The sequence below is a fragment of the Ambystoma mexicanum genome, chromosome 11 (assembly GCF_040938575.1).
Source record: "Ambystoma mexicanum isolate Mex_15411 chromosome 11, UKY_AmexF1_1, whole genome shotgun sequence".
Lineage (NCBI taxonomy): Eukaryota > Metazoa > Chordata > Amphibia > Caudata > Ambystomatidae > Ambystoma > Ambystoma mexicanum.
In genome coordinates, this window is record NC_090934.1 from 997,575,128 (window position 1) to 997,599,643 (window position 24,516).

The 24,516-nt window shown below is 46.2% G+C and overlaps 1 protein-coding gene across 1 annotated transcript in view; it reads left to right on the plus strand.

Annotated features, from left to right (window-relative positions):
* Positions 1–24,516, plus strand: part of RASGRF1 (Ras protein specific guanine nucleotide releasing factor 1) — a 670,043-nt gene that overhangs the window by 530,076 nt on the left and 115,451 nt on the right. Inside the window, exons 13-19 of the mRNA XM_069624182.1 lie at positions 2,096–2,178; positions 2,920–3,168; positions 7,672–8,042; positions 9,790–9,915; positions 10,536–10,706; positions 11,071–11,177; positions 16,959–17,071. Coding sequence (XP_069480283.1) covers positions 2,096–2,178; positions 2,920–3,168; positions 7,672–8,042; positions 9,790–9,915; positions 10,536–10,706; positions 11,071–11,177; positions 16,959–17,071 — 1,220 coding nt within the window. The remainder of the gene's footprint in view (positions 1–2,095; positions 2,179–2,919; positions 3,169–7,671; positions 8,043–9,789; positions 9,916–10,535; positions 10,707–11,070; positions 11,178–16,958; positions 17,072–24,516) is intronic.

A 24,516-nucleotide genomic window follows, 5' to 3' on the forward strand; every position in this document is an offset into this window, starting at 1 on the left:
GATGGTTTAAAAAAAATAACAATAAAAAGCTTTTATTTAGAAAAGATTCAGCCGCTTCTCTTCAGTACCACAGCAGCTGATCTAACTTGTCCTGGTGCTGAAATTAGCGGCTCCACAGCAGCAGGTGTTGCTGATTTATTCTGACGTCACTATTCAGTGCTGAGTCTGCCAGCACTGCAGCAATAGCTGTCAAAGTCTATGGTTCCGAATCTGCCAGCAAAGTAGCAACTCCTATCACTGTCCACAGAGCTGATTCTGCTAGCAAAGCAGCAACTCCGATCACTGCCCGCATTGCTGAATCTGCTAGCAAAGCATCAACTCCCATCAATGTCCACAGTGCTAAATCGGCTAGCAAAGCATCAACTCCTATCACTGTCCACAGTGCTGAATCTGCTAGCAAAGCATCAACTCCTTTGACTGTCCACAGTGCTGAATCTGCTAGCAAAGCCGCAACTCCTATCACTGTCCACAGAGCTGATTCTGCTAGCAAAGCAGCAACTCCGATCACTGTCCACAGTGCTAGATCTGCTAGCAAAGCATCAACTCTGATCACTGTCCACAGTGCTGAATCTGCTAGCAAAGCATCAACTCCTATGACTGTCCACAGTGCTGAATCTGCTAGCAAAGCCGCAACTCCTATCACTGTCCACAGAGCTGATTCTGCTAGCAAAGCAGCAACTCCGATCACTGTCCACAGTGCTAGATCTGCTAGCAAAGCATCAACTCTGATCACTGTCCACATTGCTGAATCTGCTAGCAAAGCATCAACTCCTATCACTGTCCACAGTGCTGAATCTGCTAGCAAAGCATCAACTCCTATCACTGTCCACAGTGCTGAATCTGCTAGCAAAGCATCAACTCCTATCACCATCCACAGTGCTGAATCTGCTAGCAAAGCAGCAACTCCTATCACTGTCCACAGTGCAGAATCTGCTAGCAAAGCAGCAACTCCTATCACTGTCCACAGTGCAGAATCTGCCAGCACCATAGCAGCACCTGCTACTGTTCATGGTGCTGAATACATCAGAATACAGTAGCAACTGTTGATGTGTGCCCCCTACTTTGTTCGGGGTGGATGGACAATATCTAAAATATAATATCCAATAGGCCAGACTAGGCAAACCATGTAACTGCTGTTGGCCTTTCCCACCTTTCCACCTCCCAACTAGACAGACAAACTACAATTCCAAACACACAGGATAATTATAGATGTTGAGCAAAGAAACGCAAAGACAAAAAGGTAAGGAAAACCTGCTAACCCAATTCTCAACTTTCTGTATACACTTCTCATACAGAAACTCACACACACACCTCTCAGCACAGCAATCCGCACACACTTCGCCACATTGCAACAACAGACTAACAACACGTAACCTGGCACAACAGCACATGGGAATTCCCACCGACCCGAAAACCGCACTTAAGCTCAGCGAGCAGTGCAAACCGAACTGAAGCTGCCAACAGGACATCACAACTCTCACTTTCCTTTTCCCACTACACCCCTACAAACCCCCCCAATCCCTCCTCTCTTCACAGTCTACTTTTCAGATCCGCCAGAGCGCCTCGGGACCACTCCGGTGGTGACGGTAGAAATACCTTGAACATTAACATGTACACAGAGCTTCTCCTAGCATAGCTGCACCCTCAGAAAAGACCCAAGCCTAACGTGGGTCAGACTTGTCCAAACCATGTCCACCTCCATAGAATGCCACTGACCCGTGACCCGGCATGGTCCGAGTTGATCCCATGGCTAATGCTGATCGCACCGAGTACATGTAATGCGGCTCTCGACTGCTGCCGAGTACTGCTGCCATAAGGCCATTGCCAACCTGAGAAATACTGTCGTACCTACAGACCAATGCACCCACTGTGCCCAATGCCCTCTGCTATCCCCACAGCCCTGTCTGGCGCCTTGGTTTCGGGATAACACTGCGTAGCCTGCCAAGCCCAGTGATTACACTGTCAATGCGATTTGCATTAACCTTGGTGACTTATTGACCTTGCTGTCTTCTGACCATGCTGACTAATTAACCTGTTAACCTTGATGACCTATTGAACTTGCTGACCCATTGACCTGCTGGCGCTTCTCTTGCAGTGCATTGATAACATCCGCTGCAACGGGCTGATGATGAACGCTTTCGAGGAAAACTCCAAAGTCACCGTTCCTCAAATGATAAAGTAAGTAACCCACAACGACAAGAGATGGAAGGAGAAGAGGGCGGGTGGAGGGAGTGCTGTGGAGCAGGAATCAAAGGAGCAACAAAGACAGGGAACCAAGGTGACAGAGACACGGGTTGGTTAAAGGAATCATGATAAGACAGCAAAAATAAAATCAGAAGAACCTATTTTCCGTGTGCTGGTATGTTTAGATGTGCTTCCTGTAGAGGGCGATTTGTAGCCAAATAGGAGACCGAGGTGCTATTGACCTGCTCAAATCTCTACCAGTGAGACCTGCCAGGAGAGTAGGAGGGTCTGGGGTTGTGGGTTGTTTGGTTGGTGGAATGGTAGAAGTGTCAAGAGCGCAGTCTGCACATATTGTGTGGGTGTGTGTGTATGTGTGTGTGCGCGCGTGCGCCCCCACGCGTATGTGTGTATGTGTAAATGCAGCAGTGGTGGTATGCAGTAGTGGAGGCATGATCTATGGACCCAGTTTGAACCTTGTATGCACCTACTTTAACTTCACTTCATGTTATAAACCTATGGCTAAATTGGAAGTCTCCTGGGAATTACAGACGTCTGAAGTCTTTTTGAGGTTAATGGAGTAACTGAGAGTCTCAGACATCGCACACCTCAGGGGAAGTGTGTCTATGATACCAGGCTCTGGGGTGGCGGGTAGGTAAGAATTGAGAGGTGGCCAAGGAGGGAATGAGCACCTCACTGATTCCTCCACACTCACTCTTATCAATGACTGTTTGTCAGGTCCGATGCCAGCCTCTACTGTGATGATGTCGATATCCGGTTCAGCAAGACCATGAACTCCTGCAAAGTGCTGCAGATCCGCTACGCCAGCGTCGAGCGCCTGCTGGAACGCCTGACGGACCTTCGCTTTCTGAGCATCGACTTCCTGAACACCTTTCTGCACTCTTACCGTGTCTTCACCACTGCTGAGGTGGTCTTGGACAAACTTATTACCATCTACAAGAAGCCCATCAGCGCAGTGCCGGCCAGGTATAGTCAAAGCCGAAACACAGCAAACTATGTATCTGATGGGCTAGTGTCAATTTCAAAAATAGAGTCCCTCAATTGAGCCCGAAAGTCCCATCAGGCGCGACAAGCTATAATAATTCAGCGGGTGGGGCCGGGCCAGCGGTGTGGGGGCAGACAACATATAAATGAAAGTTTTCAGAGGAACACATTTTTTAACAACAAAGTTAAGGTCACCATTTATAGTAAGTTCAAATCTATAACTGCTGGGAATGCTAATGTTAAGGTTTAACTTTTTATTAAATAATAAACATAAAATAAAACCAAAATTGCTCAAACCTTATCTCAACTCCCCTTTAGTTTTGGATTGTTGTTAATGTGTTAATTGTATTTTATGTTTACTTTCTAACTGATGCATTATTTGTGCTTGTTTGAGGGAAGTCTGTGAATGATCGCTTTTGGTTGGTGTGAAAAGTGGGCTGAAGATGGTAGCAGTTGATGTTTTTGACCGACTTCTTGTATTAATTGTGGCTGTATCTTTAACTCTATTTTAATTTAATGTGTATATAATTTGTATTTATTTAAACGGTTGTCTATTTTTAGAGTGTTTGCAATTTATGTTTTTTTTAGTTTTGCGGATGTTGTAAAAGTGTATGCATGGGCTCGTATTTCTTCTGTGTGTTTGTGAGGAAGAGTTAAGTCCCAGCAATACTGGTGTCATTGTTGTTTTTATTTTACAGGTAGTGTTTAAGGATATGTCAAACCTTAACATTGGAATTACTAACGTTTATAGAGTTAAATAGTTCATAGATAGTAACCCCAACTTTCCAAAACAGTTTTCTTTCACACTTATTTCTTTTTTTAAGATAAGATTGTATGATTTGGATGTGAGGTGTGTTGACAGATTTGTTTTGTGTGTCAGATCATCTTATGCGTTTCACAGAATGTCTTTCATTTCCTGTTGTCACTCAGATAATACCAATGTGCATATAGTGCTACACGACCTCGTGTTAGGTTTGTCAGATACTTTTATGCATTTCACAGAATAATACGGATGTTTTGGAATGTGGAAGGTTTTTCCTTTTATTTTGCGCCACCGACCCACGTGTGCATGGGTGATTAGTGTGTGGGTGTGTGTGTGTACACTCGCATGTTGGAGATGTGGATATTTTGCACAGTTTTCGGTCTATTTTACCATTCTGTTTGTCCCCCGTGCTAAATTGCAATACATTGTTTTGGACCATGAAAGTGAATGGCTCAGCTGTATCTAATTGCATATTGAAATCGTTTCTGTGTGCACTGCTTCACCTTAAAACCTAAGATTCTGCCAAAAATATTGACAATCAAAGATGCCAATTTTGAGATTTGCGGGATAAGACGTGTATGATATGGCATTTATAGCACGCCATATTTTTCAACCTATATGGAAATCCTCATTTAAAAAGAGTTTTATTTCAGCAATCAATTTGGGCAAGAAACGTTGATGAAACTTCACCAGATTAGGCACTAGTGTTAGGATTTGGCGAGGTCATTTGCAGGCCGAATATGGTGAGTTTTATGGACGAGACAAATGTAACCGTGAAAAAAGAATTAATTTTTCTATACAAAGTGTACTCATAACTCTTGCAGCAGTATAACATAGGTATGGCTATATAGATATAGTGATTCATTTTAAAATTAAGAGTAGCAATGTAAAACACCATCAGAGTTACTGGCTATTCCAAAGAGCAAGGCAGGAGGCTGAGCCCCATGTGATCTGGTCATGCACAGAGCTACGTGGCTGGCGAAGCAGAACCTTTGACAGATCCTTTAATAGCATTCAGCGCCATGGACCCCCCCCCCCCCCACCATTAGTTGTTTCACTTCCGGGTCAAGGAGGCCAGTGGAAGGAAATGGCGAGGTTATATAATGAGAAGGAGGGCATGCAGACGTAATGACTGATCTCTCTACACACCCGTGTTTGGGGTGGTGTTTGGAATTATCCTCCAAGTCAAGAAGTCCCAATTTAGTTAAAAAGCAAAAGAAGGTTCTATCCCTCCCCGGTCGTTAACAAAGAATGTGTTTTGCGTACACTTCTCGGATCATTCTTTCGTTCGCACACAAATGTTCTCTTTTAATTATGTTTGCCATCAAATATGAAGGACTAAACTTGATAGTGCTCACTTGTTCTCCTGGTTTAGCCGCGACTGCATTACATTCTAGGTGTCATATACTGGGAACAGTCCAAGGGAATCTCATTAGTCATATATACTGCCCCAATACAAGGTCGCATACTGCCTTGCAACACCTCCAATGTTTACCTCCATCAGAGAGGGAAGTGAACGGGGTTAAATGCCCCCCTGATGCTTGGAAAGATTTTTTCTTGTACAGAAGGGAAGCCTGAGCACTTTCCTTAAATACGGAAATAACATTGTATGGGGACGTCAGCATCTCTCAGGGACCCGTCTGTGCATTATAAACAAACAGCGATCTGATCCGCTACTATACATAATAGATTGCCATCCCCCAGATGAGGATTTAAAGGCAACAAAAGATATATTTTAAATAATGTATACAGATTTAATGAAATACTGTCAGTGTTTCGTTATAAAATCTGCATCTATTATCACCATAATGGCAGTACACCTGTGATAGGGCGGTTCCCTTCCGACTACTACTAACAATAATAGTGTGTACCACCCGTGGAAAATCTGAAAACTATTTTCCCAGGCCTGTAATGGGGCCGTGAGCCTTCTTCCTCTTCCTCCTTCTTCACAGACTTTTCCAGCTCTATGATCCGACATGTGGAGTGACCACTCTGGGATTGGCAGATTGCTGTGTGGCCAAATTGATCGAAGAAGAATTGGTCAGAATTTTTTGATCAACTATTGCCACATATATATGTGGGGGGTGGGGGGTGGGAAGTAAGTATTGTCAAGGGGCAAAGGGGGGAGCTGTGCTGGGGTGTCTCCCCCCCCCGCATATATATGCAGCAAAAACGACCTGTAAAACAAACATTTCAACCATTTATCCTGCCACCAAATAGATTAGACGGAATCCCCCTGAACCACCAGTCTCCCTGGCCTTCTGAATCCCCCTGAACCACCAGTTTCCCTGGCCTTCTGAATCACCCTGAACCACCAGACTCCCTGTCCATCTGAATCACCCTGAACCACCAGTCTCCCTGGCCTTCTGAATCACCCTGAACCACCAGTCTCCCTGGCCTTCTGAATCCCCCTGAACCACCAGACTCCCTGTCCATCTGAATCACCCTGAACCACCAGTCTCCCTGGCCTTCTGAATCACCCTGAACCACCAGTCTCCCTGGCCTTCTGAATCCCCCTGAACCACCAGTCTCCCTGTCCATCTGAATCACCCTGAACCACCAGTCTCCCTGGCCTTCTGAATCCCCCTGAACCACCAGTCTCCCTGTCCATCTGAATCACCCTGAACCACCAGTCTCACTGGCCTTCTAAATCACCCTGATCGACCAGTCTCACTGGCCTTCCGATTCACCCTGAACCACCAGTCTCCCTGGCCCTCTGTATCACCCTGAACCACCAGTCTCCCTGCCCTTCTGAATCACCCTGAACCACCAGTCTCTCTGGCCTTCTGAATCACCCTGAACCACCAGTCTCCATGGCTTTGTGAATCACCCTGAACCACCAGTCTCCCTGGCCCTCTGTATCACCCTGAACCACCAGTCTCCCTGCCCTTCTGAATCACCCTGAACCACCAGTCTCCCTGCCCTTCTGAATCACCCTGAACCACCAGTCTCTCTGCCCTTCTGAATCACCCTGAACCACCAGTCTCCCTGTCCATCTGAATCACCCTGAACCACCAGTCTCACTGGCCTTCTGAATCACCCTGATCGACCAGTCTCACTGGCCTTCCGATTCACCCTGAACCACCAGTCTCCCTGGCCCTCTGTATCACCCTGAACCACCAGTCTCCCTGCCCTTCTGAATCACCCTGAACCACCAGTCTCTCTGGCCTTCTGAATCACCCTCAACCACCAGTCTCCATGGCTTTGTGAATCACCCTGAACCACCAGTCTCCCTGGCTTTGTGAATCACCCTGAACCACCAGTCTCCCTGGCCTTCTGAATCACCCTGAACCACAAGTGTCCAAGGCGATCTGTTTCTTCCAGCAGAACAAGGTTAGGTCACTGTGGGCAGAGCTCAAGTGCCTGCAAAGGTAGGTTTCTGTGGGTGTGGGGAGGAGTGGGAAGAAGAGGATTATTCATTCCTCCTGTCCATCAACGTTGAAACAATGGAGGTTGCTGTAAAAAAAATCCTGCAGTACATTTCGGTCAATTGCTGACATCTGCTGAGAATAGTTGTTGTTTCACATTACACAAAACACAATACACTTCTGGTGCATGTTGAAGTAACATTTTGCGAAATTAGCTGCAACATATCAAGGTTCCCACAAGTAGACACAAGGATTAGAGGGGCTGCCCAGAATTTCATAAGCCTCTAAACTGTCCCCTGAGGTTTTAGGAGAAGGAAGGAAGCACACTTTTGATTGTTTGTGTCTTTCCATCAGATCACTGGAGCTCTTGTTTGCCAGCAACCAGAACAACAAGCTTCTTTATGGTGAGCCGCCAAAGTCTCCCCGAGCGAACCGCAAATTCTCCTCCCCTCCACCGCTGGCCATCACCAAGTCTTCGTCTCCCAGCCGCCGACGTAAACTATCTCTGAACATCCCAATAATCACTGGCGGGAAAGCCCTGGACTTGGCTGCCCTCAGCTGCTCCTCAAACGGTTATACTGGGGTGTGCTCCTCCGTCTCCCCCTTCAGCAAGACCTCACTGGACATCAACAAATTGTATGTGTCCAGTACCTATGCCAACAAGATGAGCGACGATGGCGAGGCGCCGGCAGACCGGCCTGAGGAGTCCGGCCCACACAGGCAGAGTAAGAGGAGAGGGCATGGGGTGTGGGAATGGGTATGTTATGAGGGGTGGTGTCCCAAAGGCACAGTCTGTTGTGAGTAGTGAGGTTTGTAATGGGGAACCAGGGCATGTACTGTGGGGCACAGTCGGTTCTGAAGCGTGTTAATGAATTGTGGTGGCACTAAGGGCAGTGCAATGTGGGTTCTTGAAAGAAGGGTACAGTGTGTTATAAGGGTAGGGGTTGTACTACAGGACAGGATCTGTACTGAAGGGCAGGGACTACAGAGTGGAGTGGAAATGCCCCAAGAGGGTAAAGTCTATACTTAAGATTAAGATCTGTACTGACGGGTAAGTTCTGCACTGAAGTATGAGGTCTGCAATGAAGAGCTGACGGCTTTGGTCCGTGCGCTACTGGGGGATAGGGACTGCACTTAAGGGCAGGGGTTGTACAGAGGAGTGAAGGGTGCACTGAAGGGAGAAGACTGCACTGAGTGGCAGGATCATATGTACCAGTAGAGTATCTACTAGAGGTGGGGTCTGAACTGAAGGGCTGTGTTTGGTCAGGTCTGTACACCGTGATAAAGGACGCGCTGATGTCGCCGAGCTGTGCGGAAGGTCTGTATTTACACGGATCAGTGGGCTCGCTACTGAAGGGCCATTTTTTTACTAAGGGGTAAAGGGTCAGCTAAAACCATGGGTGAAGCCGAGAAGAGCCTGCACTGGTTTCTGGAGAGTGTGCTTGGCTGCAGAGACTGCATTGAGAGGTCGCTGGGGTTCTACTGAGACTGATTAAGGGGTGAGATACAGTTAGGAGTGACCATTTAGGAGGGACAGGAGCAACGCAAAGATACAAAAGGCCATGATGAGGAGGGCAGTTGTACAGGAAAGAAGGGGATGTTTGGGATATAACCCAGAGTATCAAGGGGGTGGTATTCTCTTAAGTTATGTATCTCACGGGTGTCCCTGTCTGCGTGAGGGAGGCTGCTCTTCCTAGTGTGTATATCAGGCGTGATGATGCCGGGTGGTAGGTCTGGGTTTGGACTTCTTTCTCATGTGTGTTGCATTTCAACTACAGGGATTGTTTCTGGTGGAATGGAGCTGCCCTTATCCAATGAGCTGCGTCCACCCACCGGTACCCCACTGATATGAATGGTCCTGCCTTTCTCTGGGGAGCTCTACCTCACCAGCGAAGAAAGATCCCATTGGCTAGAATGAACCTCCTGCAACAGACACGGGTCATTTGTGTCCGTGGACTGGTGCGCGTTTTCTGTCTACTGCATTATCCTGTGGTATGTCCACGGCCTCCTGGGCCAACTCTGCAGCCTACATGCGGGCTTCCTCTCCTGGCTCTTTTTGTAATTCCAGCTCTTCCGCCCTTGCATCATTCATATTAGTCGGTACCGGTGGGTGGACACAGCTCATTCGACAAGGGCAGCCCCATTCCACCAGAAACAATCCCTGTAGTTGAAATGCAACACACATGAGAAAGAAGTCCAAACCCAGACCTACCACCTGGCATCATAGTGAACTCAGCAATTGGAAGGGGAATTCTCCCTTCCATGGGCTTTTTGTAAATCAAGTGTCTCTAGTGTTGGGGTGGTGCTGCTCTTGGGTCCTTGGCATTAAGAGTATCGCTGTTCCCTTACGCTGTCTGGCATGTGATTCTTGAGCTCCTGGGTGATAGCAGCGTGCCTGCTCTTCTCTGGTATGGTGTGCCCTGCACACTTGGCATTGGCGACTTGTCACCCAGTAATTTCTCTTTCCTGCAGACTCAGAGGTCTCTGTTCGGGAGGAATCTGACAACGAGCAACCGCAGAGTGATGAGGCTGACGCCGAGGCATCGCCCACCAAGTCCCCAACCACTCCAAAAGCCATCAAAGGCAAAAGCACCTCAGGTAAAAGTAAAGGGCACCCTCTGCATTGTGCCAGCCACCATATACAATGTTTACCAGAATGAATCAGTACCCAGGGCCCTAGGACAGGTGGCTATAATCCCAGCAACAAGGCACTCTGCCAGAGGGCCTAATGCCGCAGCCTTCCGTACACCAGTGCCCTACTACAGCGGGCATAAATTACTTGGCTCCGGAAACACCAAGGGACTGTAATACCACGGTCCCACAAAGACCAGGGCCTTCCTCCAGAGAGGCACATTTTCCACAATTGTTATTAGGTAAGGACCCTGCCATAACAGACTCTACTCACATAGCCCTCAACAAACCATGTTCCAGACTCCAGGAAATTCAAACCCACCATCCCTCCTTAGACCAGGGCCCATCCATATGGAGACATTAATTGCACAGCCCCTGACTAATGCCACATCTCCTATTACACAAGGCTCTAGCACTGCTAAACACTAACAGCACCGATCTCAATGCCCCAGAAATGACCAATGAAGATATCCGTTTTCCTGCCCTCGAAGCTTTTTTGCCAGGACCCCTGTGATCATGACCTCTCGAGACAATGGCTCCATCCTTCGTAATGTGTATTGAGTCGATGATGTTCTCTATTCTTCCAGATTTCTCCTTATTCTCCTACAATAATGGTGTGGTGATGACTTCCTGCCGGGAACACGAAGGCGGTCGCAGCGGCCTTTCAGCCACATCAGCCTTTGCCATAGCCACAGCTGGGGCTAATGAGGGAACCCCGACCAAGGAGAAGTACAGGAGGATGTCCTTAGCCACCGCAGGTAGATCACGGCCAAGCCGCTACGTGACTGTATGGAGGGCGTACTCAAATAGCACCTTCTCTCGGGAGAACTTCTCACCCAGGAGCCCGCCCTCTGTATTCAGTGCCAGTATGCGCCCCTTACATGTCGCGTAACGCCACTATTTGTGGTCCTCCTTCTGCTGAGATGCTCTGTATTATAATGTCTTACCATTGAAATATAAAGGTCATTGGAGGATATGGCAGCTTTGAGATAACACAGGTCTACCTGAAGATCTTTCAACTGTGGTGTGGCGTGTTTGGCATGTATGGAGTGACATAGCTGTAAGTTGGACTACTCTCTGCTAATCAAATTGCTGTCTGCTTTTTTAACCTGCATTCTGTAGGGTTCCCCCCAGACCAAAGAAATGGCGACAAGGAGTTTGTCATCAGGCGAGCAGCCACCAACAGAGTACTGAATGTGTTGAAGCACTGGGTATCCAAACACTCTCAGGTATGTGGGTGCCACTGACACAGTGCCATGCCTTAGAGGTGCAGAGGGCATTGATATAGAGTTATAGCTCAGAGGTGTATAGTACATTGACATGATGCCAAACCTAAGGGGTATGTAGGACTTTGACATGGAGCCTTACCTAAGAGGCATGTAAGACATTCACAGGGACCAATGCCTCACAGGAATGTAAGGCAATGAAATGGGGTCATGCCTATGAGGTATGTAGGACATTGACATGGAGCCATACCTAAGAGATATGCAAGATATTGATATGCGCCTGTGCCTCGCGGGGACTTAAGGCAATAAAGTGGAGCCAAACCCAAGCATACTGAAGAGGTGTTAAGGCCATTGACATAGGGCCATAGCTAAGAGGTATATATCATAATGATACAGAGCCATTCATGTGGGGTATGTAGAGCATTGACATGGGGTAATGCCTCACATGTATGTAGCACATTAAAAGTGGGCTAAACAAAGGAAGTTAACATGGAGCCATAACCAAGCCTCAGAGGAATGTAAGAGATTGACATGGAGCCATACCTCAGAGGTATCTAGAACATTGATGTGAAGATATACTTCATTAATACAGGGGACGCTTCACAGAGGAACACTGATATCAGGAAATATCTCAGTGGCATGTTGGATCTGTTGACAAACAGCCAAATGTCAATAGTATGTATTCAATATCTAATACCCTCCTACAATGGGATTGAGAGTTCCTTGGGGCGATGGGAGACACATATTCCAATGAGCATACAAGGATCAGCAGGAACATCTTTAAGGTTGCTTTAAAGTACTTATGGCTGGGCATGTAGTCACCCGATTCCCAGTGTGTGAAAATTCAAGACAAAACTGATGAAAAATAGGGAGAAGCTAGTGACGTATGGTCATGCCAGAGAACTAGTTCACAAGCCTTGGATGAACAAGGGCCCTGTGAGGTATTTCATAGCCAATGAGAGCCGCCAATGCATTGAGCAGTAGGGTCGTTCTATGCAAACCGCTACTTCATATGGGGATGAGAGGCACGGCTCTTTGGCTGCTTGTATCTTTCCCTGTGGAGGTTCTTGGGCTTGCAAGCCTCACCAATGTGCCAGCCGTGTGTTCTTTTCCACAGGGTCTAGCATTGTCCCTATCATTGTTCAATCCATATCTCAGTGCTCAATAGCTAATACATTCAATATGGCATGCCGTGCCATAGGTGTCGGAGACACGGCCTCACCTTCCAATGGGCAATCCACTAAGAGGGCAAGCTGTGTCCCGACCACCATCTTGCACTGCATTCTACTTGAATGTAAATTTGTAGAAGACCGCCAATCTCCAGCAGCCACACTAGGCAAGCGGATCTATGCACTGCATACCGAGTGACTGGATCTACAGCCGACACTTGCGCGTTCTCAATGTCACTGGGCCAAGTAAGATCGTTGTTTTGTTCTCCCCTGTTCCCCTCCCTGGCCTTGTCGTGTTCGGAAACACTTGTGTATGAGCGCGATAGAAATAAAATATCAATTCAATTCAATACCCTATACAAAACCCTACACACAAACAGATCCCCTCCTATTACGTCCATTCCTGGACCCATGGGAGTGCCAATGGGAGGTGGGAAGGCAGATGGCACGGAATTAGCAATGGCTCAGGGTGGACCACTCTGGGGGCAGGTTTGTGTAGAGAGCTGAGGTTGTGCCAAGGTTTGCTCAAGACCCAAGAAATGTGTGGTGTTCATCCATTCTCTGGGATGGAGGTGAGCAATCCCAACCTCACATCCAACAGCAGCCTCAATGTGTAATGAGCCCAAGCCCTATGGGAAACCGCGTGAGCATCGGCACAAATATGTATCATGTTTCTGCAGAATCAGAAATTCCATAGTTGCAGACGGGAGCTCTGCTGGAACGGTCCAAGAACTTGAAATCTGCAAGTGATTTCTAAAATCTGCAGAGAATTTGGAAGAATATGCTTATAAGAAATCTGCCTTTTCTGAAGAAAACTCTGCCCCGCATATTTGGATTGTCTCTATGTATGTAAGCTTCAGCTACTTAGGCTTCGGCTACTTGTAGCGCCTTGAAGCACAATTCTGTTGTATAGGCGCCTAACAAATGCTCAATCAAACAATAAAATAAGGATGTGTACTATCCGAGTTACTGTAGGTATTGTGGCCACTTCTACTTGTGCAGCAGAGCAGAAATCATTGGTCTGCCCCTTCAGGTCGACCTGTTGGGATCATTTAAATGTTTGCTTTACTTCTTGTCGCTACCTTTCACATAAAGTGCATCAGCCTTGTAAACCAAAGTTGTATTGTATCCGCCCTCATACCTTGAAGTGATTTCACTTTAATCTGGGGCTTTACACAACTTCAAAATAAATGAATAAACAGCAACACCCTTCATCAACAATGCCCACTTGTGCTGCTTGTCAGGGTTGCATATAGTGCATAGCGCTGCATTTTCAACTTCAAGTATTTTGCCTAATCTGTGTGCTGATAACCCCCACACTGCAAGACTTACTGTGGCTGCCTTGATGGCACAAAGAGAAGAGCAGAAGAGGTGAAGTCACAAGAGAGAATAGTGGAGGAGGTAGAGAAGAGCGAGGGAGAATAGTGGTGGAGGTATAAAAGAGCCAGGGAGAAGAGTGGAGGAGCTAGAAAAGAGCGAGGGAGAAGAGTAGAGGAGGTAGAGGGAGAAGAGTGGAGAAGGTATGGAAAAGTGAGGGAGAAGAGTGGAGGAGGTAGAGAAGAGCGAGGGAGAAGAGTGGAGGGGGTAGAGAAGAGCATGGGTGAAGAGTGGAGGAGGTGTAGAAGAGTGGAGGAGGTAAAGAAGAGCGAGGGAGAAGAGTGGAGGAGGTAAGACGAGTGAGGGAGAAGAGTGGAGGAGGTAGAGAAGAGCGAGGGAGAAGAGTGGAGAAGGTAAAGAAGAGCGAGGGAGAAGAGAGGAGGAGGTAAAGAAGAGCGAGGGAGAAGAGGGGAGGAGGTAAAGATGAGCAAGGGAGGAGGCAGAGAAGAGCCCGGGAGAAGAGTGGAGGAAGTAGAGAAGAGCGAGGGAGAAGAGTGGAGGGGGTAGAGAAGAGCATGGGTGAAGAGTGGAGGAGGTGTAGAAGAGTGGAGGAGGTAAAGAAGAGCGAGGGAGAAGAGTGGAGGAGGTAAGACGAGTGAGGAGAAGAGTGGAGGAGGTAGAGAAGAGCGAGGGAGAAGAGTGGAGAAGGTAAAGAAGAGCGAGGGAGAAGAGTGGAGGAGGTAAAGAAGAGCGAGGGAGAAGAGGGGAGGAGGTAAGACAAGTGAGGGAAAATAGTGGAGGCGGTAGAGAAAAGCGAGGGAGAAGAATGGAGGAGGTAGAGAAGAGCGAGGGAGAAGAATGGAGGAGGTAGAGAAGAGCGAGGGAGAAGAGTGGAGAAGGTAAAGAAGAGCAAGGGAGGAGGCAGAGAAGAGCCAGGGAGAAGAGTGGAGGAGGTAGAGAAGAGCCAGGGAGAAGAGTGGAGGGGTCGAGAAGAGTTTAGGGGAAGGACATGGGCAAGTAGGAGAGGAGGAAGGCAAGAGCATGGCAGACTGGTGAGGAGGTAGAGAATGGAAAGATATGGGGAGGAGAGGGGAAGTGTCAAAACGGTGAGGAGGAAGAAGAGTGAAAATGAAGGAGGAAAGAACATAAAGACAAAAGAGAGGAGAGGGGGGAGGAAAAAAACAAGAAAGAGGGAGAGGAGGAGCAGGAATAAGGACAGAGAGAAGGAGGAAAAAGGCAGGACAAGGTAGAGAGAAGTGGAATGCATCATTGCCTGTATGCTAATGACGTGTGTCAAGTGTTTATTGTATTGTTGTAATTATAGGGCGTTCACATATTATTTTATATTAACCTTTTCCTATGAGGTGTTCATACATGGATGTGAACATTTTGTTTCTTTTAACATAATTGTGATGAAATGTGCTTTTATGTAAGTTGTATGGATTATTGATACGAAATAAACTATTTGAATGGATGGATGGATGGATGCATGCATGCATGCATGGGAAGTGGAAAGGAGGGAATGGGAGAAACATGAGATCGTGCCCATTATTCAGTTTTTGAGACCGGATAAGATGGCAACCAAAGCTGGATTCGGCCTATCAAGCCAACTCTCCCATCGTCTCTACGAGTGGAAGCCCCATAACCACTGCACTCTCATCATGTAGACACTTGCACGACCCCTGTTAGATGACCAAAAGGTACTAGATGGATGTCCTTCGAGGGGGAGACCAGAAGGACCAATGTCAGATGCTGATATGTTCAAGGCCTCCCCAGAGACATCCTTCCTTCGAGGTGCAAGACACTGTAGACCCCCGAGACTCTGAGTGACTGCTTTCTGCCAAGGAGGGGGACCTGCACTAGGGGGGGTAGAGGGACGGACTGAGGACCATGGTCCGCACGGAAGGCAGGATGATTTCTGAAGCCCTAACCCCATTCCAAGAGCCCAATCAAACCCTTGTCCATGTTTTCTGTTTGCTAAGGGAACATGTTTTTGCGGTTCAGTAGATGTCCCCCTTTGCTGTAACCCCCACACTCTCAGTTCATCGATTTATTTATTTATTTAAATTCTTGTGACACGCCACATGCCCATGGACCTCAGGGCGATGCTTTCTAACTCCTTTGCAGGCAGGCCAGCTGCTCATTTCCCCTTTGATCTCTGCAGCCCTGAACCTCACTCCCCTGTGAGCTTCACATGATCACTCATCATTTGAACTTCGGGAGAAAGCGTATGCACTTTCTGCCCTGAGTCCCATTGTTTCTAGTTCTGGTGCTCGTGCAGCGTAGCATAAACTCACTTTAAGGGTGTGCTGCACTTTCTGAGACTCACACATGTCAACATAGAAAAGTGCCTGATGGGTATGTGGGAACCATTGTCATTGAGCCATGCCTCTGGGAAATGGGGTGCCATTCACATGGAGATGTGCCTTGTGTGCTTGATGCCAAACTGCGACTCATGAGTATGGAGGCTATTGGCATGGAGGCTTACTTTAGTGCTTAAGTGACCAGGGGAACCACTGTCGTAGAGCTGCACTTCTGAGGCCACTGACAGAGGTGAGTCAAAGATTCCACTGAGATGCAGCATTCGCATTAGGGGTCTGGAGGCAGTGAAACTGAGTAATTCCTGGGAAGTCAGGGGGGGCTGTATGCAGCTGGACCTCAGGTGTATGGAGAGTCCACACGCATGGGTGTTTAGCCCCAAGGCCCCTGGGCAGATCACTGATATTAACCCAAACCTCCAACAAAGACATTCATCGTAACTCCTGGACAGTCATCCTCGTCCCGGCCTGACAACTGGCAAGACACTTACACGTGCATATCCCAGCAGATGCGTTTGTTGAAATGATAGCAATCCATAATGCTGTTTGCATGTCGTACGCGCACCTTCATGCAGCCAGATAATAAACAATGCACTCATTAATATTAGATATTCCCTGGGTTCATATCATTGTGTTATGGGAAACTGAGCCCATTCTATAGTATGATTTATTGTCATTTTCCACAATACTGTGTTGACTTACACATCCCAAACCACTGAAAGCAGGACTGGTTAGGATTGGAAGGGGGGAATGGGATGGGACGAGAGCATGAGTGAGAGCGATGTCTAGGAAAGGATTGACGACTTGATATAAACAAAATTAAACACCAAATGAAAGAATTCTGAACAATACACTGGAGAAAGGGAAAGTGAAAAAGAAGCCTTTGTTTGGAGGGGCAGGAGGTAAAGGTAGTGACTCCCCTTCCATGCCCAGGCTTGCATTCATCCTTCAGCATGCTGACTCCTTCCTTTCTTCCCTAGGATTTTGAAACTAACGAGGAGCTCAAGAATAAGGTCATCAGTTTCTTGGAAGAAGTGATCCATGACCCGGAGCTGTTAACGCAGGAGAGAAAAGCAGCTGCTAACATCATCAGGTAATGTCTAGGTCTCGCCCTGGTCTTCCCTGCTCAGCAGAGTTGGCAAGTGCAGTTAGCCCTGCTCTGTGCTTATCACAAAGCATTCATGTGTGAGGTCTAACTTTATGTCAATGGCCTCATTATAAGTATGGCAACAACCGTTGCTACTGTTCCGCCATGCTACAAGTTGTGCTCCGACCTGCCGGGCAGTGAGGCACCCGCGAGCACAACTCGTGGATGCACCCGACACCGTTATGAACGGTGCCGGTACATCCAAGCTCCCCATTCCCATTCGGCCCTATGGGACCGAATAGGGATGGGGAGTCCCTTATTGCCGGCACCCGCGAATGGGCAATTACTTACTGTCCACCGAATTCAGCATGACCCAGTAATTGCCCATTCACGGGTGCCGGTGAAATCACAGGTTTGGCGGCAGCTGTGCCTTTGTTACAGGCACGGCTACCGCCAAACCCGTAATGAGGCCCAATGACTTGCATAATGTTCTAAATCCCATAATGTCTTGCACTTATAATGCTGCCACCCACCTCAGCTCTACTTGTTAGATTGTCCAATACTCAGAGTATAGATTGCTGCTTTGCTCCACTGACTTTTCAATTGGCCATGATATAACCTTTTGTTTACTTCTGCTCATTGTTGGCTCTCAGCGTTCGTCATTGTTTTTCTGATCCATTCCCTTAGTAGTATATTCTATCTAGGAAATCTCTATGCTCTTAATTGGTGATATCCTTCAGTGCTTTCACATCCTCTCCTTTGGGTCCCCTATTCTCTTTGCTTGTTCTCCATTCTCTCAAGTGGCTCTCTGTAAACTCCAGAGGATTCCTGCCACCCCATTGGTTCCATACCCTGTCTCTATATACTGGCGCCCGCATCGTCAATGCATAATGCTCTCCACTGACTCAACACTACATTATGGGTATCCTTGTTCTTCATTTGATTCTCAACCCTGGTCATCATCTCTTCTGCTTCTTCACCCTCTACATTAGGTATCCATCAATTCGATTGTTCTTGTTTGTTCATTAATGCAAGTGTTTGTATGGTTCTTGTTTTACGTTTCCCCTATTATCTCTTCAGGATCCCAAACATTTCTGTTTACTCTACAATATCTTTGATATATCCTTGTAATTTATATTAATTTCATTGATTCTCTACGCGTTTTATTGGGTCGTTGTTCTCCTTATTGCTTAGTGCCCCATGGTGTTATACAGTGTTGTTAGCCATTATACCTGCTGGGATGTCAGAACAGTTGATTTCACATGTCTGTGGACCTCTGTGGTGCTAAGGAATTCACCTCCTTCAGAGGCTCCACTTCCAATTGTAAATTTGCATTTCTACGGCATGCCGGACGACAGACGATGGCCATGGTTTTGGTTAAGTTAACTAGTAGTTTTGTTTCCTTTAATTTTCAAATTCTAATACTATTTTTAGATGTTTCTTAAATCCCGCCTTGGACTTCCAGATGAAAACCGCATCGTCCACATTTAACAATATTTCTAACTTTCTTTGGGAGATTCTGATCGCACCTGCCTCTAAATTTACTATTATAATGGACAGATCATTACCATAGGAAATACAAGTGGGATGGCAATAACGCATCCTTGCTGGATGCGACTCTTAATAGTACCCACATTTTACCACTGCAGAGTTACCCTCATAAAAGCTTTGGATTGCTACAAGGATGTTCTTCAACCTGATTAACACTTTCCACTTGACTTTACGGTCCACACAGTCAAAGGCAGTTTTGCAATCTATAAAGCAATATACATGGCTTCTTTCCTCTGTGTTGGGGTGCGCTGCACGTCATTTTGAAGGGGCTGGGTTTTATTTGTGCTGCCAGAGCCTTGCATTTTAAAGACGCCAGTGATACAGAGCAGTGTTATGATATGAAACAGCGAACTTCACGCGCGAAGAATCAGGGGTTCATAGCATATGAAAAATAGGCGATGCTTCGCAGGGAAAGTCATTGCAACACATTCCCCTGATTCCCAGAACGTTTTCCTATGGGATTGTGCCATTATAAAACACTTCCAGGAATCAGGCCCATTGTCTTTTCATTTCTGGGATGGTGCAGACAGAGCTCAAAAGAAAGAAAGGGAAAGGGTGATCACACCTTTAATAGTGAATACAAACAAATGGCCTGATCACTTGTGCCCATCCCTCTCTTAAAACCCACATGGACGTCCAAAATAATATTTTTTACTGTGAAACCATTTCTACGAACGTTCTAATGGAACCTTACCATTGTTCTTTAAAATGCTATCAATTGGAGATGTGGGTCTGTGGGTGCATGGTGATAGCCTGGCCCCTTTTTTTAAATATCAGAACTATTTCAGCCTGTTTACATCTCCAGGGAACATGGCCCATGGTGTTCAACATATTGACATTTGTTTAAAGTACTTATGTAAGGGGCTCTTAAAAAAGCAATAGGTAATTTATCTAAGCCCAGGGGGACTTGCTCTTTTTTGTGACCTCAAAACTGTGCTAACTCGTACTTTAATTACAATTAACGGGGTAGAATACTCAAAATAATATTTATTTGTATTAACGATTTAAACACATTTACTTGCCTCTTTTAACTCACTAAATTTTGAAACCTGTCATCTCTAGATATTGGGCCTCATCACGAGTGGGTGGTATCCCGGCAGTAAATCCGCCGGGATACTACCCAAAGCAATTAGTGTTACCGCAATTTGGTCCGGCACTATGAGCGCTGGATCACAAGTTGCAGTACCACAGTAAATCCCAATTTATTTTAGTACATGGGACTCAATGGGACATTTTCATCACAATTACCGTGGTGGTATTTGCGCCACAGTAATTGCACCGTGGTAATTGCCCCGAAAATGGGCCGAATGTCAGTCCATTCACTTCCAGCGCAAAGCTGGAGGTGAATGCTCTGAGGTTCGCCCAAACTCAGGATTGGGTGGAGCGATAATGCGGCGGTAATAGTGTTACTGCTGCGTGTTTACTGTTCTGCCCAACCCCTGATGAGGCCCTGTAGACATCTCCAGCTCACATACTGCTAGTGAGTCTAGCATCATATATTTGAAATTAAATGCCAGAAGCTATGTTGATCTTTGGACACAGATGCCAGTTCAAGGGATTCCCATTGTCCTAGTTCATCCATCGTCTTGTCTTTCTTCATGAGGTCTTGATATACTTAACGGTTTAGGAATGGAATCTAAGCAAATGTCAGCCTTGATGCATTTAGAAGTTTAAACTTTGCCAACTGGCGTTCTTTGCCATCTCAACAAAATCCGTTTGAACCAGCTGGAGAAGGAAAATGTTTTGGAAGAGACAGTTGGAGGTAGAGCTGTCTCAGGCCCCAGAATGCCTTGTGGATGATGCAGAGGGTCTTGAAGTTGATCCTTGCAGCCACGGGAGCCAGTGAAGAGATTTCAGAGCTGGAGAGATAGGCCAAGGACAAGTCTCACAGTCCTGTTCTGCATAAGCTGTAAGGGTCGGAGAGTAGAGACAGACAGATTTAGAAAGAGGCTGTTGTAATAGTCCAGCTTGGAGAGGACCAGGGCTCTGGAGAAAGTGAGCTTCTGGGGGAAAGTGATAAAAGGCAGAATACCTCTAAGGAGGTGCAGCTGAAAGTGTAACTTCTTAGAGACAGCAGAGATGTGAGGAGAGAAGGAGAGGGTGGAGTCGAAGATGACACCCAACTTCTTAGCCTCACAGGAAGGAGCAGGACGAGGGCCCAGGGTGGGCGGCCAGAGAGAGAGGGGAAAGGAGGGAGCAGGTGTCCCGAAGAGGAGGATCTCAGTCTTACTGGCATTAAGGCAGAGATCATTAGCGGCACACCACACCTGAATTGCGGCCAGACAGTCTGGTATGAGAGAAGAAGCAGAGATGATTGAGGGGAGCCTGAAGGAGAGCTGGGTGTCATCTGCATAACACTGAAAGTTAGAGCAGAATGGAGCAATGCAGTGGGCCAGAGGTGCCAGGTAGTGGTTGAAAACTACAATTTTCAGAACTGTGTTCCCCTTTCTTGGCACATTATCATAATAGGTAATTAATATTTCAAATGCTAATAATACTCATCAATCTCCGCTAAGCCTTTTAGGTCTCAAATAATGATGAAATAATTCAATTGAGAAATCATTAGACAATTTGATCTTAAGCTACATTTAATCTCATTGATTAGTCTCGAATTGTTTTTACTGTGACATTGTTTGTTGGTTTGTTTGTTTGTTTGTTTATTTACTTTTATTGCGCACCAGACCCGTAAGTAACAGGGTGCAGCAGTAAGAAAATGCAAAGCTTACATAGTTACAAGAAATACAGTATATACAATAAAAGCTTACATAGTATCCATGGTTATAAAATATACAAGATATACAATAAAGACTTATGTGATTACAAAAATATGCAATGTACAAATATACAAGTTACAGAGAGGCACAGAGTTTAAATGAGAATATAAGGCGAGTGAGACTCAACTGATCAAGGTACGGAGTAGGCCTAGAGGTAGGAGACTAGGGGTCAGTAGAGATGAGATGTTTGATGACATTTTTTCGGAAAAGCGGGTAAGGCTGGTCTACTCTTAAATCTAGTGGCAGTAGGTTCCAAGATTTAGCAGCCTTCACTGGGAAGCTATTACCACCAATTGTGGTGAGTCTGTATCTAGGTATTGCCAAGCAATTAGCATTACCAGCTCTAGTAGGTCTGAGAGAGATTCTTCTATGAAGTTTATCTCTAAAGTAGCTAAGGGCAGCGTTATTTAGAGCTTTGTGAGTCAGTGATAGCGTCTTTAGCTGTATTTTGTTACCAGTAGACAGCCATTTATGATGGCGTCTAATGGAGGAGATATGGGTTCTTTTATTTATGCCAACTGCTGCTCTCAAGGCATTATTTTGTAATGTTTGGAGCCGCTGGATGGTATTTTTATTAGCACCAATGTATAGGGCATTACAGTAGTCAGTTCTGGATAGTATTAAGGCTCTGGCCAAGATCAAACAGCTGTCATTAGAGAGGAATGGCTTGCCAGCTCTAATCAGCTTGCAGGTGTAGGCTGTGGTGGAGGCCAGGGATTTTACCTGTTTATCAAAGGACAGGGTAGAATCTAGGTAGAAGCCAAGGGTTTTTACTTCCTTGGAGACTTTGATGGTATTTCCATCGATGTTGAATGAGGAAAATTCCTGACCTAGTTTTTTGATGTTGGCATGTGTTCCCAAGATTATCAACTCGGTCTTATCGTCATTCAGGCATAGGCCATGAGTGGCCATCCATGCCTGGATGATAAGATATACCCTGTTCACCAACTCCGTGTCCTTGCTATGATCCCCAGAAAGCGGGAGGAGAATCTGTGTATCATCTGCATAATTGGTATAGATGATACCCAGATGGTCCAAATCATCAAACAGGGGCTTGATGAAGATGTTGTATAGAGTTGGAGAGACGCAAGAACCCTGAGGAACACCGCACAGGATAGGGGTAGGGTCTGCAGCTGCCGATGGAGAGAAAACTCTCATGGTTCACTCGCTCAGGAATGATTCAATCCATCTGATAGCCTCAGTGGAGAAGTGAGCGGCAGAATCAAGGTGTCTACAGAGGATCTTATGGTCCACAAGATCAAATGCAGCTGAGAGATCAAGTAGGAGCAAAAGTACTGACTTCCCTTTGTCTCTCAGCTCATCAATTTGGGATTTTAAATCGATAAGGGCAGTTTCTGTTCCGTATAGTGGGCGGAAACCAGATTGTCTGTCTCCTAGAAGTTTGTGCCATTCTAAGTGTTTCTGAATTTGGTTATAGGCAGCTTTGTCCAATATTTTGAGTAAAAATGGTACAGTGGTAATGGGGCGGTAGTTGGTAGGGATGAGGGGATCTAATGTCTGTTTTTTTAGGAGAGGGAGCACCCACGACTGTTTTAGGTTAGCAGGGATGGAGCCTGAAGTAAAGGAGGCATTAATCAATTTAGCAATGAACGGAGATAGTTCCCTGGCAGCATCTTTTATTAGTTGCGCAGGGCAGATGTCGCCTTTACAATTAGAAGGCTTCAATGAAAGGGTGATTTTGTCTACTTCCAGAGTAGACATTTTTGTGAAATGGAAGATATTGTCGCGTGCCTTCGGTGGGTCGCTAGGCAGAGGGTTTTTAAGTGAGTGCTGTAGATTCAATGTTTCTTTTTTGTGCTGGATTTTATTTTGGGGCATGTTGATTTTGTTCGATAATGCCTGTTGGACGTCTGTACACCAGGACTTATCCTTAGTACAGATGTCAGGTGTAGCTATAGGAGACTCTAATTCTTTTAGTATAGAGAAGAGTTCCTTCATGCTAGAGTTGGATTTGGCAATGCGCTCGTCATAAGAATTACGTTTAGCCAGGCAGACTTCATTCTTATAGTGTGAAGAGAGCAAGGTTAATTTGGCTTTATTATCGGTGGAGGGGCAGAGTCTCCAGTTGGTTTCGCTTTTTCTTTTCAGAAGGCGTAGGTCTCTAAGTTGTGGTGTGAACCATTTATTTAAGTGGGCTTTGGGTTTGCTAGATCTAAGTTTAAGAGGGGCAATTGTGTCCAATGTAGTGAGCATGATATTGTTGAATTCATGGACTAGGATGCTAGGATCTAGATTTTCTGGTAAGGCATTTAGAGTGGGAAGGATCGCAGGGAATACTTTATCAACTGTAATACTTTTTTTGTTTCTTGTTAGACAAGGTGGCGCTAGTAGAGGGGCAGTGGGAGTAGGTCTGGTCGTGGATAAGTGAAAGGACACCAGTGAGTGGTCTGTCCAGGAAAGAGGTGTGATGGATGAGATAGTAACTGCACAGTTATAATCCGCTATCCAATCCAATGTTCTCCCCTTCAAATGGATGGGTTTATTGACTTTTTGAGACAAGCCTAATGCCTTGATTGTGTTAGCTATATCTGTAGCATTTTTGTCCATCAGGTCATTAAAGCCTATATTGAAGTCCCCTAATAGGAGTAATTGAGAGGTTGGTTTGAGGTTGTTAGAAAGTATATTATGCAGATCCTCCTCGAAACTGCCAAGAGGACCCGGCGGTCTGTATATTAGATGGATGGTGAGTGATTGAGAATTATTTATCTGGAATTTAGCAGATAGAATTTCGCAGGATTGTGACAATTGGGTAGGGGCTAGTCTGAGGGATAGGCACATTCTGGAGATGATAGCATTGAGTTTCATGTCTTTCCTCATCAGAACCCTCCACTCGGGTACCTTTTTAAACACTTCAGGTGGATGCTGGGGCTGAGAAACTATGATTTGATGCCATGCTATACAGGATTGCCAGACTTGCCCGCCCCTTTTACTGTTAATCCCTGTGATGTTCCACATTAGGATCTTATGTGGTGAGTCATTGTGTAGGGTAGGCAGGGTTATTTCAGGGGACGATTGTGTACCGAGGTGAGGTAGACCGTTTCACTCTATGGAATTTAGTGCTGTGTCATCTGTAGACTGGTGCACCCTTCATGGCAGTCTATCCGG